The 19,478-nt window shown below is 39.2% G+C and overlaps 2 protein-coding genes across 12 annotated transcripts in view; one reads left to right on the forward strand and one right to left on the reverse strand.

Annotated features, from left to right (window-relative positions):
- RCBTB1 (RCC1 and BTB domain containing protein 1) overlaps nucleotides 1-10,197 on the forward strand; it is a 52,247-nt gene extending 42,050 nt beyond the window's left edge. For all 10 annotated transcript variants that reach the window (XM_037741092.1, XM_017535894.2, XM_017535895.2 and 7 more), the window contains 2 exons: nucleotides 438-568; nucleotides 7,887-10,197. In XM_037741092.1, coding sequence (XP_037597020.1) covers nucleotides 438-568; nucleotides 7,887-8,027 — 272 coding nt within the window. In that variant the 3' untranslated portion in view covers nucleotides 8,028-10,197. The remainder of the gene's footprint in view (nucleotides 1-437; nucleotides 569-7,886) is intronic.
- Nucleotides 10,198-12,174: 1,977 nt separating this feature from the next.
- The window catches only part of PHF11 (PHD finger protein 11), a 32,484-nt gene continuing 25,180 nt past the window's right edge, over nucleotides 12,175-19,478 (reverse strand). For both annotated transcript variants that reach the window (XM_017535907.2, XM_017535909.2), the window contains exons 7-10: nucleotides 18,540-18,606; nucleotides 17,588-17,719; nucleotides 15,574-15,645; nucleotides 12,175-13,288 (exon numbers count right to left, since the gene is read on the reverse strand). In XM_017535907.2, the coding sequence (XP_017391396.1) occupies nucleotides 13,134-13,288; nucleotides 15,574-15,645; nucleotides 17,588-17,719; nucleotides 18,540-18,606 (426 nt within the window). In that variant the 3' untranslated portion in view covers nucleotides 12,175-13,133. The remainder of the gene's footprint in view (nucleotides 13,289-15,573; nucleotides 15,646-17,587; nucleotides 17,720-18,539; nucleotides 18,607-19,478) is intronic.

Here is a 19,478-nt window from a genome sequence, read left to right on the forward strand (position 1 = left end):
TTTTTTTTCATTTAAAGTTCCGGGGTACATGTGCAGGATGTGTAGGCTTGTGACATAGGTAAATGTGTGCCATGGTGGTTTGCTGCACCTGTCATATCAACCCATTACCTAGGTATTAAGCTATAGGCTTATTTTAATTTTCTAATAGTGAAGTATAAGTTGCTAATGCATTTAGGATTTTGGAAACAAAATGAGAATTGAAATTGCAAATTTTGCCTTTCTTTCATTCTACTGAAGAAATTGTATAAAGTAAATACAGGAGAGATGTGGAAGTGGAGGAGACAGACAGTTAAAAAGAGAGTTTATTTACTTAAATTTAGAATCTTGTCCACTAAGAAACTTCTAATTTACCTACACATATCTGGTCACCAAAACAAAATGTCTGTGTATGGGAAATTACCATAAACTTGATTCAGTCTTTTACATCTTACTTTTAGGTCTTCTGGATTTGGCGACATCTTACTGTGAAAACAGACTGAAAAAACTTTGTCAGCACATTATCAAGAGAGGAATTACTGTGGAGAATGCCTTTTCGCTATTCTCTGCTGCAGTCAGATATGATGCAGAGGTAACATAAACAACAAACAGAAACCAAACCACCCTTAACTCCATGCGTGTTCATCTCCCCCCTCTTTACGAGTGAGACCTGGAAAACAATGAGTCACTTTACTTCTGTTTGTTTGTTTGTTTTTTTTCTTTCAACACCAGACAAGTTCCTGGTTTCCAACACTTCACTTCTGTTTAGGGAATCAGTAAATCCATTGAAAACTGAAATCTGCCTTTGCTAGTCTTAATTTCCTGTTCATCGTTTTAAAAGTCATTGTTCCTCTACTTCCTTTTCTAAGTAAGATAGGAAACTAACCGAGGTCCTAGCAGTGGTGCTCCAGGTTGGAACATAAGGTGCCATGCCTAATTGGACTAACAGCATGTTTGAGTTTCAAGTCTTTCTCAATGTCAGCATATGTGTTTATTTCAAGAGCCACCTTGCTGTCTTCCTACCTCTGTCCTGTTGTAAGCCGGGGACGCGTATGATTTGTATCTATGTATGCTCTGTAATTCTCTCAGTATCTAATTATAACTCACAGTTATTCACCTGTTAAGAACTTGCTGTGGACTCCTTTTGTTTTTTGTACTGGATTGAGTTCTTAATCTGGGATTCACAGATCTCTTGAGTCTGTGAATTAATGGGCTTTTGGGAGTCCGAAAGATTGTGTGCATTGTTTTGAAGAACCAAAGCATCAGACTGTAAGCTCCTGATGAGCAGGAACTGTTTCGTTCATCTTCATACACTATAGGACCTGGCGCATATTAGGCACCTAGTGATAAATATTTGTTGAACTGAATGAAGATAGTACCTTAAAGGAAGCATTAAGGATGATCAGTGAGCTAAAGGCTGGTGTGGTTGGTTTCACAGTTTCAGAGAGAACAAAAGGTAGAGAGCAATAGCCTTGGAGTTTCAAAATGTCTAGCAAGTGTATGCATGTAGAATGATACAATTAGCCTTTTCTTGCAGATACTTCATTGTCATTTGACAAAGCAGAATATCTGGTATCAAGGAATTTATCAAACACCTGCAAAGATCTGCAGCTGTGTCCTTTGAGGTATAACAGAGGAAGGACTTCATCACACTTAGGGATCACAGTTGACCACGATATTTTCAGATGTATCCTATTTTCGTTTGAGGCTGTATTATAATTATAAATATTTGATAAGGTCAAACATTGCTGACTTTGTCTGCAGCCTGACAACAGATGGAATGATGATCAAAGTAAATCATTTCTAGTAGAAAATGGAGGTATGATTTTTTTTCCTACGCTTCCTGTGACACACTGAACCTCTTTATTAGAAATGCTATTTCTTTAGATTTTATTTCCAGCCAGTGATATAATTTTAAATTGGGTCAGTGCCTTTTCTGTCCATTTGGCGACTGATGTCAGAATCTTCTCTGGGCCTCTCCATGTTCCTCCTCCCTGTTCATGAGTTCCATACTCGGGATTCAGACCTTGCTCACTAACACCAGTGAGAACAACCTGGGCAGAGGCAGATGTCTTGGCTCAAGTTGCTGGAAGCTTCGTCACCTTCAGCTAAGATCTGTCCTAGGAGGTTTACAGAAACAGAAAAAGACTTCTGCTGCTGCTTCCTGTGCCAGGAAGTTTTCATTTTTCTCATATTAAGTATAAACATGATAACTAGTTTTACTAGTTTTCATTTTTCTCATATTAAGTATAAACATGATAAAAAAAAAAAAAAAAAACTTTCTTTAGAAAAACTCCGAATACCTGTCATTCCCCCAGAGTCTGTCAGTGTGGGCATGGAGTTGACACTCAAAAATGCATGTAGAATTGAATGAGTGAAAACATTTGAAATACCTCACCATGAAAATGTGCTTTTAAAAAAAGATGTTTGGCCAGGTGTGGTGGCTCACACCTGTAATCCCATCACTTCAGGTGGCTGAGGCGGGTGGATCACTTGAGGTCAGGAGTTTGAGACCAGCCTAGCCAACATGGTGAAACCCTATCTCTACTAAAAATACAAAATTAGCCAGGCATGGTGGCATGCACCTGTAATCCCAGCTACTTGGGAGGCTGAGGCAGGAGAATCACTTGAACCCCGGAGGCAGTAGTACTTGCCGTGAGCCAAGATTGCACCGCTACACTCCAGCTTGGTCAACAGCGCAAGACAACTCCATCTCAAAAGTTTAAAAAAACTTCAAATCCTACAAATATTACATATTTAATGCAGAAAAATTAGAGAAGACAGAGTTGCTTCTTTATTTCTAGGGCATATATATATATATGATTTATATATATGTGTATATGTATGTTTATAAGCTATAGGTAATTTATTTTTTTTTCTTGGTGATACAGGATCTTGCTCTGTTGCCCAGGCTGAGGCACAGTGGCATGATCACAGCTCACTGTAACCTCAACCTCCTGGACTCAAGCAGTCCTCCTTTCTCAGCCTCCTGAGGAACTGGCACTACGGGCACGTGCCACCACACCAAGCTAATTTCTTATTTTTTGTAGTGACAGGGTTTCATTATGTTGCCCAGGCTGGTCTCTTCTGGGCTCATGTGGCCCTCCCTCTTCAGCCTCTCAAAGTGCTAGGATTATAGGCATGAGCCACTACACCAGGCCTCTTTCTAGGGTGTATTTCTTAGGTTGTAATACAAGTTATATAATTGACTGATGTGCTTTTACATTTTATTTTCTTAATAGTGTAAGATACAGTGAGTAAATGAACAAAGTTCTGGGGTACAAAATTAAAACCCATAGCTGGGCACCGTGGCTCATGCCTGTATTCCAGCTACTCAGGAAGCCGAAGTTGGAGGATTGCTTGAGTTTAGGAGGAGTTTGAGGCCAGCCTGGACAAGATAGTGAGACAGCCATCTCTTAAAAAGAAAGCCCTCTTATTGTATTTGTTAGTTGATTGGAAGCTGCTGATGAGTCAGGTTGGAAATTAACTGCAAAAACTCTTTATTTTTAGAAGCTCAACTTGAGGATACTAGATGACTTTGCCTTTGTTCTGTGGGTCAGAATACTAGGAAGATGGAGACTACCTGCTTCCAATGTTTCTTCTCTTTTCTACAAAAGTATCTGAGGTTCCTCCATGCCCCCTTTTGACAAGATAGCTTTGAAGCAAATGTCCACACATTCAAGCAACAAAAATGTATAGACTCAGGAGTTTCAGAAGTAAGCTGATGGTTGTGGAGCCCTTGCTATGAACGCATTATGAAACGGTCTACATGTTTTATTAAGAAGGACTTGACAAGGGATCATGCAAATATTGTTTTCGTACAGACCTGAATAAATATTAACATCGAGGGAGAAAATGTTGATAAAACATTGTCTCAAGATGGTTCAGTCACACACTGTAACTGATTCTTTTCAGGAAATTTTTGATTTTTATGTGTATTTGAATATTAAGTTAAACAGTTGGGAAGTATTATTTGTTTAGCTAGGGTAGAGAACTTTCCAGAAAATCTTACATGCTGAGCAATTTATATCTTACGATCTTGGTTTTGGAGGGAAGCAATAAACATGAGCCCAGAAATCTAATTCTGAAGTTGGTCTGGGGTATGAGTATTGGATAGCTTGGTGTTAAAGCTTGCTGGCCAGCAGTTTTTTCTTCTTTTGGTGGGCCAAATTAAATGTCTTCAATCAGTAGTAAGCTGACAAATGTTTTTTTGCATAATGAGATAAATTACGTTTTTCCCATATGGTGGAATGTTTAAGTACATTCTGAAAACAAAACAAAACTTCTTTGGTTTGGAGTATTTTGTACTTAGTGTACTATAACATGAATTAGTTTTAGGGTTTTCTTTTGCAAACAAAACAACAGGTCGGACAGAGTTAGGTGTGGTTCGTGATCTTGTGTCATCTAGAATGTGTCTTGAGGGGAGCTGTGATGTCAAGGTACCTGCTCACCCTGGTTGGGTGGTCTTTAAATTATTAACATTCAACTAGTTGAGCTTTGGAGTTTTAGGACTGGGTAAGAACTCCCTTCAAGGCTACATTAGCATGTTTAAAAATGAGCATATTAAGACCATCAATTTGCTGGGTTTTGTTTTGTTACTAAAGAATATTTGTGGAAGGAAAAAACTCATTTCCAGAGTATATATATTGATTGGAATAGTTTAAACGTTGAAAGATTTGGAATCTTTTAGAAATTATTTGAGAAGTGCAGTTTTTATTTTTATCTGCTTTGCTAATAACAATAAATCTGGTATTTTATCTCATTTGCCTTAGAACCACATTATAATTACTCCACCACAAAACGTCATAAACAGTTTAATTTTTAATACCAAGAAGACTGTATTAGACCCCTCTGTTTTTATACCCTCTCCACTTCCCTTTTCAATTGGGCTATAAGAGAACTCTTTCATTCTGTCAGGAACTTCGTCCATCTCCTGGTCACATGATCCTTCTCGTCCTTCTGAGAATTGTTTTGTTTAAAGCCCAGCTAGAAGTAAGGAGTCAACTGTAATCAGCCCTGTTACAGTTCACCACTTACTTGGGCAAGAGTTCCATCTTCTTGCCTATGCTGTTAACACTTGATCCTTTGCAGAATGAAGGGAACAGATCATGTAGATTCTTACTATACTAGGGGTCAAGTCAGAAGGGCATTTATCTAATTCACTCATCAAAGGCAAACTGAGCCTGGGCACTGGTTGCTAAGTGGTTCTGGTTGACTGTGCCACTCTCTGGTGAACTTGCAAATTCAAGTGCTCCTCACCACATGCATTCAGGGCTTCCTTTACATAGATCTGCCTCAACCAAGATTTAATTAGTTGTTTATACAACCCAGATTTATATTGTTTTCAGTATTCACTAGTTTGACTTTTAATGTTTGGAACTTTTGAATATTTATTGCATACTCAGATACCTCAGCAGTTCAAACTAATTGAAGGAGAAAGGGAAGGCAGTTTGATAGAACCATTTTCACGAGTGTATATAAAGTGAATTGTGATTAGCAGCACCGTTTGTATACCTATATTGTGTGTAAAACCTCCTAAAGTTTGTACTCAAGGTAATTTCTGCACAGTTAGCTGAATAAGCTCACTTTAAACTCATTTTTTCATATACACTAAAAAGATCTTGAATTCTACATCAGTAGACACCAAAGTGATGAGGTTTAATGCCAGAGTTTAGTGCATTATTCCTGCAAATTCAAAATTATATGATTAAAATTTAATACTTAAAGATTCTTATCTGATTTATTACATGGTTTAAAGAACTTTTTGTTATGATTGGCTACTTCCAGAGTTATATGGGAATAAACTAGTTTTCTGTTTTTGATTACTAAATATTAAAATGTGAATTTTATGTCCCGGTGGAATATAATTTAGTCCTGAGAGCTGTTTATTAATCATTGGGTGATGATGCCAGGCATAGGGCTTTTTCTTGAATAATAATCTGAGAGGAAATGCTTTATCCAGTTTCACATTTTAGTTTACTATAATATACAGAGCACTTGGCTGTGCATTTAGCCCACTGGGAATCTCTGATTAAAAAACAAGAATCCAGAAACTGCTAACATCCTAAATGCATTTCGAATTACCTAGAAAACAAAAACTTGGGCAGCAGCTGGCAAGTACTCATTAGCCGTTATTTATCTCTTTTGTTTTTGTTTTTGTTTTGAGACCGAGTCCCACTGTGTGGCCCAGGCTGGAGTGCAGTGGCAGGATCTTGGCTCACTGCAACCTCTGCCTCCCGGGTTCAAGCAATTCTCCTGCCTCAGCCTCCCAAGTAGCTGAGACTAGAGGTGCGCACCACCATGGCCAGCTAATTTTTGTATTTTTAGTAGAGGCAGGGTTTCATCATGTTGACCAGCATGCTCTCAGTCTCTAGACCTTGTGATCCACCTGCCTCTGTCACCAAAAGTGCTGGGATTACAGAGGTGAGCCACCATACCCGGCTTGTGGTTTATCTCTTAATGGTTATGTGACTGGGTGGGTTTCTGGAGTTTACTCTAGGGCATCTTTTAGCCAGGGACAGGAGGACCCTTACAACAAGGAAATCATTGTTTGCAGAGGTCTGTGCTGAGAGCAGAAAAGGGGTCTCTTGATGTTGATGTGGGCCCCTTCCCACTCTAACATTCCCACCTTGTGGTGGCTGGACATGTGCAGTCAAAACCTACAGTGGAAATGTTGTTGAGCTTCTGCTTCGATAGAACCCTGAGTATTGACCTTCAGTGTAGAACTTACCAGCTTGCCAAGTTATAAAAGTCAAGCTATTTGTGATAAGGGCTTTTAGTTTGATTTCCTTTTATATATTTAGTTTTTGTATGCATTCCAGGTGCCTGATTGATTTAATAAATATATATTCCAACATCCTAAGGGACAGACTATATTAAAGTTTGAAGGGTATGAAAGGGTGGATTAGCATAGGCGGGGGTTGATTTTGAAATGGTTCTGGTTTACCACTTGTAGATGTTACTCACCCAAATGTTGGTAGTTGACTTCCATTTGTCTGACTGAAAACTAATCTGTGTATATATACTTCTATGGGGTTGACTTTCTGAGAGATTAGTGTGGCGGAAGTTGTAGTGTTATCTTCATGGTTTTAAAAATAAACTCATTGTTAAGAGAGCGTGAAAGTGAATTTAAGGTGAATTTTTTGATATTTTCTTTCAGAGCCTCTGCTCTGTGGCATTTGGAGTTCGATCGTGCAGTCTCAGCTCACTGCAATGCACTCTGCCTCCTGGGCTTAAGCAATTTTCCTGCCCCAATCTCCTGGGTAGCTGGGATTAGAGGCACCTGCCACCACATCTGGCTCATTTTTGTATTTTTAGTGGAGACGAGGTTTCCTTGTGTTGGCCAGGCTGGTCTTGAATTCCTGACCTCAAGTGATCCACCCACCTCGGGCTCTCAAAGTGCTGGGATTACAGGTGTGAGCCACTGCGCCTGGCTGGGATTTTCTTCTTAATGTACTGCTTTAGGTTGACTGTATCTCTTCATTACCTTTCTGTTTCTTAAACTAACCCACATCTTAATTCTTTTCTCTGATGTCTTGAATGTGACAAAACACATTCTATGGACTGAAGTGGCATTATACCTTTTACAACAATGTCTTTGAGTATAACTAGATTATGCAGGAAATTTTTTATCCTGTAGATCTTGCGTGCGCGCGCGCGTGTGTGTGTGTGTGTATTTTGAAGAGCCACACTTTGAGTTAGGTGATCATTGCTTTTACTGCGTTGGATAGTATGTGTTTTTCTCACACCGAACTGTGGTCACCCTTTTGCCTAGTTTTAGATGTCTGGCCTCTCAAATATCTTTTCTGGGGGAGGGTGAGAGATTTGGGTGAAGGAATTGGAGAGAAGTCATTCAATCAAAGTTGCCTAAAAAAGCCCTTTTTGTTTTTATTTTTGTTGTGTGTGTCCAGGATTTAGAAGAATTCTGCTTTAAGTTTTGCATCAATCATTTGACAGAAGTTACGCAGACTGCAGCATTTTGGCAAATGGATGGCCCTCTGCTAAAGGAATTCATTGCTAAAGCCAGTAAATGTGGAGCCTTTAAGAACTGAAGTGCAAGGCTGCTGGGTTCTGTGTGAGTGCTCTGGGGCACTGTTGAGGATGTGTCCAGTTTGTGCTCTACGGGTGATGTAATTCTGCAGGTAAAAGACCATCAGGTTGTGTTTTTCAACATCTGGGACACAGTTGTCTGTGTAGGAACATATCAAGGGTGTACGGCTTTTCTTGACCCCATTTTAAATAACTTTTGTTTCCAGATAAGTGTATTTTAAATGTGACCTTGCTTTAATTTGGGCTGGAACATGTAAAAGAGTAAAAGTTTAGTCGTTTTTGGTTTTGCTTCCATTTTTTATTAGAGGAACTAATGAAAGTGGAAAGAGAAAGTTGGCAGCAACTCTCCTGGGCCACATATCAATAATCTTCTGACACCAGGAGCGGTGATAGGGAATTGTGAGAGGAATGGAGAAGCCCCATCGTGAATTAAAGATGCTGACCTGGGGCTTGTTAAGTGCTGCCTTAGTTGCTAGCTTAGTAGCCTTACTGTGAAGGAATAATTAAGATAGTTTCAGACGTTTGTTTGTGTGCTCACGTTATTGATGACTTTTTTAACTTTAAGGTATTTCAAAGTAATATTCAGTTTAATATAAGTTAAACCTATTGAAGTTATAATTATGTAAAGATACATTTTTGGGGTTAGCCAAGATTTCTCTTAAGATTTAAGTGCATAAAGAGTAGTAGTTTAGAAGTATCCACATTGATAATGCAGATACTTCTAACATTGATAATGAAATTTGATGATGGTGAATATTTTATAAATTAAAATCTCCACTACTCATCCAATGGTGTTTTATTTCATTAAGGTAGAATTTGAGAACTCAAGTTTAAATTGTCCCCCTCATCTTCTTCTATAAATGCAAACTTAAGAGGAAAATAATGATGTACATAGTATACTCTTGCCTTCCTAAATTATGGCTGCTAAGTCATCATATCTACTATATATGACTGAGAGAAGTGGTTCTTCAACTCTTTTACAGGACTTAATGGAATTTGCTTTATCTACTTTAGGCCAAATCCATCACACATTGGCTGATTTGAAACTTTATCACCTTTCACTTGGTTTTCCTCTGTTTTTAATCATCTTAGGTATGATATTTAGCACAATTTCACCTTGAAAAAGCATCAAAATTATGGTGTTCCTGAAGAGATCCTATTAAAAGACAGTTTTTTTGAACTGGTTATCAAAGGTAACTTTGGGATGTAAGAGTGAGTTTCATCATGTGCGTCTGTTGAGCTTGCTTGAAGAACAATGTTTTGTGCTTTGCTCTCTGGTCCATGAACTCATTTCCATTTGAGTGAGCTCCCTTAGTGAATTTATTTTTCCACTTGGAAGGTCTCTTTTCTGAACTCAGCCTGAATACATTTTCAGAGCCAAATTACAAGTGGGTGAAGACATGCTGCAGCTACTATTTTTAGGAAATTTTTTACTGTGTGTGTATTGTGGTGGGAAGGGGAGTGAGGCCCAAAAGTTAGGAATTCATTGAGTGCTGAAATAGATACAAGCCTAGTAGTCCCAGCCCACATTTCTTGACCATATCACAGATGATTGAAGCCCAGTGAATTGTTTGGTTAGAATTGGTTCTGCAACATGATAGAACTTTTTTTTACTAGGTTCAGAAATGGACATTGATTTGTGCTATGATGGATGGTATTTGTAACAATCACTGTTCTGTAGGCTTATGATCTGAGCAAAATGAGAACTTCAGTGTGTTTACTATTGCTCTTACTTGAAAAAAACTTTCAAAAAAAGCACAAATTAGTTGATTCATATCCATAGATAGTTCACTCATTCAACAAATATTTACCGAGTTCCTAATATAAGTGAAGGACCGCTTCTCAGATTACTAAGTAATTTGTATGAGTGTATGTGGCAGTGAAGAGAACAAGTCCTTCAAATAGCATTTGATGATGATGATTATTTTTTTTAACACTCTTATTTTTCTACTTGGTTTTGTTGTTGATCATAGCAGGATATGACAACTCATGTGAATTGATTTTTTTCATCTAATATAATAATGGAAGCCAAAGTATTCATATTTCTTAAGATAGCCCTAAATGTACTCTTGAACTTCTTACTGGAACAATGTTTGATACTCTAGTGTATAGGCTGTATTCATGTAATATTTAGAGTGACACATTAATAAACAAAAGTAGGATTAAAACAGGCATGTAGAGTTGTTTCTTTTCCTCAAAATCAGTAGTATGCAGCCCCAAAAAGGAAAGAAATTCTGACACATGGTGCACATGGATGAACTGAGGACATTATGCTGAGTGAAATAAGCCAGTCACAGACAAATACTATGTGATGCCACTTGTGTGATGTACTTAGTGAAATTTATAGAGATATAGTAGAATGGTTATTGCCAGGGTCGGAGGGTAGAGGAGAATGAGGAACTTGTTTAATAGATACAGAGTTTCAGTTTTGCAAGATGAAAACAGTCTTTTAGGTGAGGATTCCCCAACCCTTGAGCCACAGACTTATATTGGTCTCTGGCCTGTTAGGAAGAGGCTGCACAGTGGGAGGTGAGTCAGCATTACCACCTGAACTCTGCCTCCTGTCAGATCAGTGGCAACATGAGAACATTAGATTCTCATAGGAGTTCAAACCCTACTGTGAACTGAGTGTGCAAGGGATCTAGGCTGCATGTTCTTTATAAGAATCTAATGCCTGATGATCTGACACAGAACAGTTTCGTCCCAAAACCATCCTTCCCACCCCCCACCCCACCAACCTTCCTACCCCTGCTGTCTGTGGAAAAATTGTCTTCCACAAAACTACTGCATGGTGCCAAAAGGGTTGGGGACCGCTGCTTTAGGTGGATGGTGGTGATGGTGGCACAAAAATGAATATATTTAATGCCACTGAAGCATACACTTAAATATGATTGGAATGGCAAATCACCTAGATAGTGTGATTCTTAACAGGTAATGAGAGAAAACGAAATAGGATGATATGGTTTGGCTCTTGTGTCCCCACCCAAATCTCATCTTGAATTGTAATCCTCAGGTGTTGAGGGAGAGGCCTGTTGGGAGGTGATTAGACTATGGGGCTGTTTCCCCCATGCTGTTCTCATGCTAGTGAGGGAGTTCTTTCAAGATCTGATGGTTTTATAAATGGCAGTTTCCACCTGGACTATGCGTACTCTTGCTTGCTGGCCGCCATGTAAGATGTGCCTCTTCCCCTTCTGCCACAATTGTGTTTCTTGAGGCCTCTCTAGCCATGAGGAACTGTGAGTCCATTAAACCTTTTTCCTTTATAAATTCCTCAGTCTCTGATATTTCTTCATAGCATTGTGAGAACAGACTAATACAGTAATAGGGTTAACATGACAAGCAGTTGTTCTGAAGGTAACACTTACGTTGGGTAGGAGAACATATAAAGTGTCCTTTTAGCTCATCTCCAAAACAGAGTTAGAGGCACAAGCAAAGGCTTACAGATGGGGGCTAATGAGCCTTCCAGAACTTACCATAATCAAGTTTGGTTAGAATGGAGAACACAAGCCAGAAATGTTGGCGATGGGGAGTGTGTGCGTGTACACACACGTGCATGTTTTATTTCCCACAGTAACAGACATTGTGCTCTCTTCTTCACATTTACTGTTTATAGTTTGTCCCATAAGGTAGGCAGCATTATTATCAGATTAAATAATTGGACTAAAGTTTCTCAGTAGTGACATAGCTGAAGTTCATACTTGGGTCTGCTTTAGTAGTTTGCCCAGTATGTGCCGGCCTCATGGCCACCAAATACATGGTGCTCCATGGTGCAGTTACCTACTGCAGTGAGTCACAGATTAAAATGAAAGTGAAGTTGGTGACAAAGGTGCTTTTTTTTTTTTTTTTTTTTTTTTTTTTTAGATGGAGTTTTTCTCTTATTGCCCAGGCTGGAGTACGGTGGTATGATCTCGACTCACTGCAACCTCTGCCTCCTGGTTCAAGCGATTCTCCTGCTTCAGCCTCCCGAGTAGCTGGGACTACAGGTGCGTGCCACCACACCCAGCCATTTTTTTGTATTTTTAGTAGAGATGGGGTTTCACCGTGTTAGCCAGGATGGTCTCAATTTCTTGACCTTGTGATCTGGCCACCTCAGCCTCCCAAAGTTCTGGGATTACAGGTGTGAGCCACCATGCCCAGCAGGTTTTTTTAAAAAAATAAAGATCATGACATCAAAATGATTAGTGAGATAAACTTTGCTAAGATATAATGTCAGGATAGGAAGCTGAAGCTACAGTAATTATCTAGACTAGGGGAAATCTATTCAGAGGGTCTTGGGTAAGGTCTTCACCTCTGCCCCACATGATTCTGATGTGCAGCCAGTTTTGAAATCCACTGGTTTAGATTTTGTTCCTAAGATAATAAGAACTTAATCTAGGGCTGCCATTACAACAGAGATGAAATGTTTTTTATCTCCTGCATATACCTTTCAAGTACTTATTTATTACATGTCAGACACCATGCTGGAGACTCAGTTCAAACCCATTTTGAGATGTAGTATTGCAAATCAGAGCACCATGGTAAAAAAGGAGAACTGTGAATGTGAAGTTTTCAGGGGTCAGATGTGATGTGGTGGTGTGAGCATAAAAACTGGAATAGTATATTGTTAGGTTGAGAAAAATGTAACATTTTTTTTTTCATTCTTACATATTCCTAGTAATGTTCTTATTTAGAGTCCAGTTTAAAATTTGGGTGTTTGTTTTGAAGATGGTGAATTCCCATGTGGTAACTGGCTGAAAAAGGATTTTTCAAAAGCGGACTTTGTGACATGAAGACAGGCAAATTTGGTACAAGTACTGTATCCAAATTTATTATATCTAAGAGGCATTGTGGGCTGTAACTAGACTCAAAGGTTAAGAACATTTTATGCACTTATTTCACATTTACTGAGCATACTAGGTTCTGGGAATGTGATAGTGAGCGGAAAACGCAAGTAAGAGTGTGCAGAACACGGGAAGACTGATCAAAATGTCAGCCAGCAAGAACAGAGGAGAGCTGCCGGGCCGAGAGGAGAGGACCAGTTCAGCAGATGTGTGGAGTTCACAGCCTGCTCTCTGGTTTTGAGCCTGACTGCAATTTGGCCTGACTCCTGGCTTAGGAAATGGTAATCCCTAAGAAGACAGGGATGATACTGATGTAGAACTTGACATAAGATCTCTACTTTCTTGAAGAGAGCACAAGGTTTGTTTTAGGTCGTCAAGTAGCTCAATCTCTTCCTTCAACTGCTGCCGCCTTCGGTGAGATGTGTCAATTTTTTTCTCTATTGCTGTGAAAAGAAACAAAGTGACTTCACATTATTCAGTAGTTTTCTTAGAAATAATGTACCATTTCTAGCCTCTTTCACTTGGAAGTACAGATACACAATCCTCATGCCTCTAATATGATCACAGCCTTATGGGCAGGAGCTGGTTTCTTTATGCCTTCACTTCCTCCTTCTAATTCAGGACAGAATTCTAACATTTATCACACACAAAGCTGCTCAGTAAACACTTAAGATTTTGTGTACATTTATAGCAGAACAAGTCCTTTTGTGCACTGTATAGCCCTCATGCTATATATACTATATCCATTTATTGAGAGATGATAATTTGAGAATGTGGCTGGAATACCAAGTTTAAGGACAAATCCTTCCTAAAAATGCACCAGTTCTTAATGTTACATAAAAGGTTTTGGTTTCATTTAGAAATAGGAAGGCCTTTAACTGGACACTCAGAAAAGCTTAGGAGGAAGATACTTGGGCCTTACAAATAACAAATAGTACTCAATGGCAATGTAATTTTTAAAAGCCTCAAAATCGAACAGTTAAACCTTTCTTCAGAATAACTGCATACCTATAGTTAACTTAAAACATTAGTAAGGCTAAATTAAGTTTTTATCAACTGGGGTATCGAAACCCAGCTTAAGCCTTTTAAGTTGAATTTCATGCAGTTCCAAGTAGTGGCACCCCCTCCATACTATATTGTAATACCTGTACTCCCACCTAACCCATCCAAGTAGTGATGTGCAACATGTTCCCTTACATGAAAGAAAAACACACATGGAAATCGCCTAGAAATTGACACTTTTTAGAAAAATATTTTTAAGCCTGCTTTAAAAAAATAAGGCTAATGCTATATATTAGCAGACATCCTCAAAGGACTGTTAGAACAGGATCATGCCTGTAATCCCAGAACTTTGGGAGGCTGAGGCAGTTGGATCATGAGGTTAGGAGTTTGAGACAAGCCTGGCCAACATGGGGAAACCCCATCTCTACTAAAGATATAAAAAATTAGCCAGGTGTGGTGGTGCACGCCTGTAACCCCAGCTACTTGGGAGGCTAAGGCAGGAGAATCACTTGAACCTGAGGAGCAGAGGTTGCAGTGAGCTGAGATCGTGCCATTGCACTGCAGTCTGGGCAACAGAGCGAGACTCCATCTCAAAAAAACAAAACAACAAAAAACTGTTAGACACTATCTTTGGTAGATTTTTCAAAGTGTTTTTCCTGCTGGTTATAAATATAGTAAAAATTCAATTATTAGAAATGTATAATATAGAAAGAAAGTGAGAAAGGTTGTGCGTGTTGAGATAGATAGGGATATGAACTAATGTCTTCTTCACAGGGACATCCTATTGTCTTCCTACCATATGCTGGAGAGACAGATACATCTGTGGAAAAGAAGTGTGGAGGGCACTCTTTGGTGCAACTTCAGGGGGAACCATCCACACCAATGCTGTGTGACTCTGTGCACAGCCTGCCCAGCTGTGTGTGGCAGCCTTGATAGAGAAGTCAGACCAGACTCATAAACAAGTGGAAGTATAGCCTGTCTTGAGGGCATCTTAAACAATGTTGAAAGGGGGACTCACTCAATAAATGGTTACTATTGAATAGGAAGGTTAAATCTCCCTCCTCCAACCCCTACTAGATTTTCTACTGCAAACATTTCTTGGCTATTCTTGCTTGCTGTTTTTTGATTTTTTTTTTTCCTGATGAACTTTAAATCAGTTGGAACTCTCCCTGATAAATTAAATTAGATTTGAAGATTAATTTTGGGAGAATTGAAATTTTGACCTATCTCACCAAGCGAGAGGGAGGCAAGCGAAGGAATGGTTTATCATTATTTTGCCATCCAGGAGCAGAGAAGCCGCAGGAAGCTTCACCAGCTCCTGCGTGGGCCACACACAGGCCAAAATATGCCCCAGTTTTGGAATCAATTTTTTGTTGTCTCTACTTTTTAAATGAGTTTTTCTCATTAAAAAAGTATTTGTGTGTATATAGAAAATCTGGAAAATATAGCACTTAAAGAACAGACAAAAATCACCATAATCCAACTACCTACAACCAACTACTGTCTCCACCAGGTGTACCTTTTGTCTGTGCCTGTGTACATATGTATTTTTTTCCTCTATGTTTGTGGGGACAGGGAGGGCTCATACTGTTTTTGTAATGAACTTTTCTCATTTAAGAAAACAATAAACAATTCTTCTAAAATATTTTTATCACCTGTATAGTATATTGTTTCAATATCATATATTTCTCAACTATGCTGCTTAGATATTATATAATTCATTTACCTGCTTGAAAATTTTCAAATGTGTCTTCGAACAATCTGCATTCAAAAAGCGCACTCCCAATTTCTTCATAGTCTGGAGGGAGAAAAACATTTTCATTATTAAACGGTTTATATAAGTAGAAACCCCTCCATTTATACATGTAATCCAAAACAGGGGAAAGGAAAGATAGCAGTCATCTACCGTGGAACTTTAATGTTAGATGGCAGCAGCAGCAGTACAGGAAAGCTGTCAGAAATGTCCATTCTTGGCATTTCTTTTTCTTTTTTTTTCTGAGACAGAATCTCACTCTGTCTCCCAGGCTGGAGTACAGTGGTGCAATCTCGGCTCACTGCAGACCCTGCCTCCTGGGTTCAAATGAGTCTCACATCTCAGCCTCCCAAGTAGTTGGGATCACAGGTGCACACCACCACACCTGGCTAATTTTTGTATTTTTAGTAGATGGGGCCGGAAACTGCTGATCTCAGATTATCTGCCCACCTCAGGCTCCCAAAGTGCTGGGATTACAGGCTTGAGCCACTGCACCTGGCCCCCAATTCTTGGCATTTGTACTGGATCAGAATCTCTGTAGGACAGGCCCAGCTATTTGTGTCCTCACAAGCCCTACCGGTGATTCTCAGGCACACTGTTTGGGAAGTGCTTGATCTAGAGAAAATAAATGAATAAAATGGTATAATAAATGAGCTCTTGGAAATGTTTACTATTAATTTCACTTTTTGGTTTTGCCTTATAGAAAATAATAATACCATTCAAATATTTTTTACATTGTTGCCTACCATATAAGCTGTCCAGCCTGTCCTTGTAAAATAACTATATTTACAATAAAGGTTTTTTGTTTTGTTTTTGAGACAATTTCTGTCACCCAGGCTGGAGCGTAGTGGTGTGACCTCGGCTCACTGCAACCTTGACCAGAACTGCCTCAGCCTCCCCAGTAGCTGGGATTACAGGCACCTGCCACCAGGCCTGGCTAGCTAAGTTTTATATTTTGAGTAGAGATGGGATTTCACCATGTTGACCAGGCTGGTCTTGAACTTCTGACCTCGTGATCTGCCTGCCTCGGCCTACCAAAGTGTTGGGATTACAGGTGTGAGCCATCATGCCTGGCCTATAATAAAGTTTTTTAACTCATGGGATGTAAGTTATAAGAAGACTAAGTAAGGCTGAGTGCAGTGGCTTACTCCTGTAATCTTAGCACTTTGGGAGGCCAAGGTGGCCAGATCACTTGAGGTCAGGCCAACATGGTGAAACTCCATTTCTACTAAAAATAGAAAAATTAGCCAGGCATGGTGGCACATGCCTGTAATCCCAGCTACTTGGGAGGCTGAGGCAGGAGAATCACTTAAACCCAGGAGGTGGAGGTTGCAATGAGCTGAGATCATGCCACTGCACTTCAGCCTGAGAGACAGAGTGAGACTCCACTTCCAAAAAAAAAAAAAAGCTAAGTAGCTATATACCTGCAGGTACAAATGGAACTTTGGCTTCCCCAGGATCTCTTCAAGAAAGAAACTTCTTTAACAAAGTTCATCTTTAAACCAAACATCAATCAAAACTTTAAAATTCCTTTTAAACTTTGAGTTAGCATTATTTAATAAAGGATACTTGGCTTATTAAGGAATAGAATTTGAGCCAAATCAAAACTGTACCATAACACTGTTCTCAGATCTTAGCAACAGGAGTGCAGGACGGTGGAAGGAGAGCATATGTGACCAAATCAATCTCTGAATGGCACATTCTCTTAGTGGCCAACCTGTTAGACACCTCTGGAAAATGGACCACAACTCTCACGGCATCAGGGTACTTTTGACTAAATTACGGAGTTTGTAAATTATCCACATCCTGTTGATTTATGAAGGACAGTATATCTGGTACAATGATTTTATTAAGGAATGAGGTAAAGAAGAAGAAAAAAGCAGTATAGGAAGAAAATAGGTCTTTTTCCCCTCCTTGGGTTTGTTTTGTTTTACACCTAGGTCTGGGAGAAGTCTCTATACTTAGAAATATTGCTATTCATCAGTACCTGCTTCTGAAGTAGTCTCATCCATGAGTTTTTCTGGAATTGAATGAACTTTGTCTAATATTTCTTCAAGTAAGTAAGTAAGAAGTCCTGCTTCCTTGCATTTCTTAAGAAAAGGAACTTTCACAGCTGCATCTAAGAATAAGACAAACATTTCAGAAGGAAACAGTCTTAGGGCAGCTAATCATAAATCACTTTATGCTTATTCAGAGTTCGTCTAGTGGTAGATGAGCATACTTAGTAAAATATAGCACCTGCAACTCTTTCTATTAATTATACTTTCATCATACCTCATTTTTTTTTTGGCCAGCTGAAACAATGAAAGAAATGTTAAAGTAAAAGTGAAAATTATTCGCTTACAATAACTGTGAATTAAGAAGATTTTTAAAACATAAAACTGTAATTTTTTTTAATTTCACTACCTTTTGGGGAACAGGTGGTTTCTGGTTACATGGATAAATTATTCAGCGGTGATTTGAGATGCTGGTGCATCTGTCACCTGAGCAGTGTACATGGTACCCACTATATAGTTGAATTAAGAGGATTTAAAAAAATTACCTTTAAATCTTTGACATAACAGCCCCTGTCACTTTTTGTCACAGTTTCTATGTGTTGTTAACGAATGTCTATTTCTTTAAAGAGCAGATAGCTATAGTTACAGGGGTCACAGTGTGGGGGTGACACATCGCTGAATTCTGAGCTCAGGCAAGCCTGTCTACGTCTTCATTAAGAAGTCTATCTTAATACTGAAGGCAACGGACCATTCCAACCTAAGTTATCTTGATATGCTGGGATTACAATAGAGTGGATAGTTATGATAAAGATTTATACTTATTCATTACTACAAGCTTAGAAAAATAAAGATTAAGGCGGGATACCAAGTTTGAAACACATGAGTTGACATTTTTGTAAGGACTGTAGGCCATACTTGTTACAGACAACACTTAGCACAAACCTGTGTGTTTGTCATGCTCTTCTTTCATGTGTCTTACGAATCTATTAGGTGTCATTGTTTCAGGTGCCTAGAAGGAGAGAAAATCAAGATTGCATTACATTGATTTTAATATTGCATAAAATGAAAACCAGTCTTTTGCTGTGCATAACTAAATGATATGCCTATGGTAAAAATCATGCCCTAGCTGGGTGTGTTGGCTCAAGCCTGTAATCCCAGCACTTTGGGAGGCTGAGGTGGGCGAATCATGAGGTCAGGAGCTTGAGACCAGCCTGGCCAAAATGGTGAAACGCTGTCTCTACTAAAAATACAAAAATTAGCCAGGCGTGGTGGTATGTGCCTGCTGTAATCTCAACTACTCAGGAGGCTGAGGCAGGAGAATCACTCGAACCCGGGAGGCAGAGGTTGCATGAGCCAAGATCACGCCACTGCATTCCAGCCTGGGTAATAGAGACGCTGTCTCAAAAAAAAAAAAATGCCCCATATTCATATGTAGATGTAAACATCAAGTATATTTTTGTTTTGTATTATAAAATATCAAGAAGTCTTTGACAAGCACCACTTATATAAACAGAAGGTGGTTCATATGAACCAGCAACCTTCACATGAATTTAGCTTATACATGCTGATGGTAAAAACTTTCAAATCCCCAAAATATTTTATTATTTTTATTTTTATTTTTTATTTTTTTGGGACGGAGTTTCGCTCTTGTTACCCAGGCTGGAGTGCAATGGCGCGATCTCGGCTCACCACAACCTCCGCCTCCTGGGTTCAGGCAATTCTCCTGCCTCAGCCTCCTGAGTAGCTGGGATTACAGGCATGCGCCACCATGCCCAGCTAATTTTTTGTATTTTTAGTAGAGACGGGGTTTCACCGTGTTGACCAGGATGGTCTCGATCTCTTGACCTCGTGATCCACCTGCCTCGGCCTCCCAAAGTGCTG

The sequence above is a fragment of the Cebus imitator genome, unplaced genomic scaffold, assembly GCF_001604975.1.
Source record: "Cebus imitator isolate Cc_AM_T3 unplaced genomic scaffold, Cebus_imitator-1.0 Scaffold94, whole genome shotgun sequence".
In the NCBI taxonomy this organism is placed as follows: Eukaryota; Metazoa; Chordata; class Mammalia; order Primates; family Cebidae; genus Cebus; species Cebus imitator.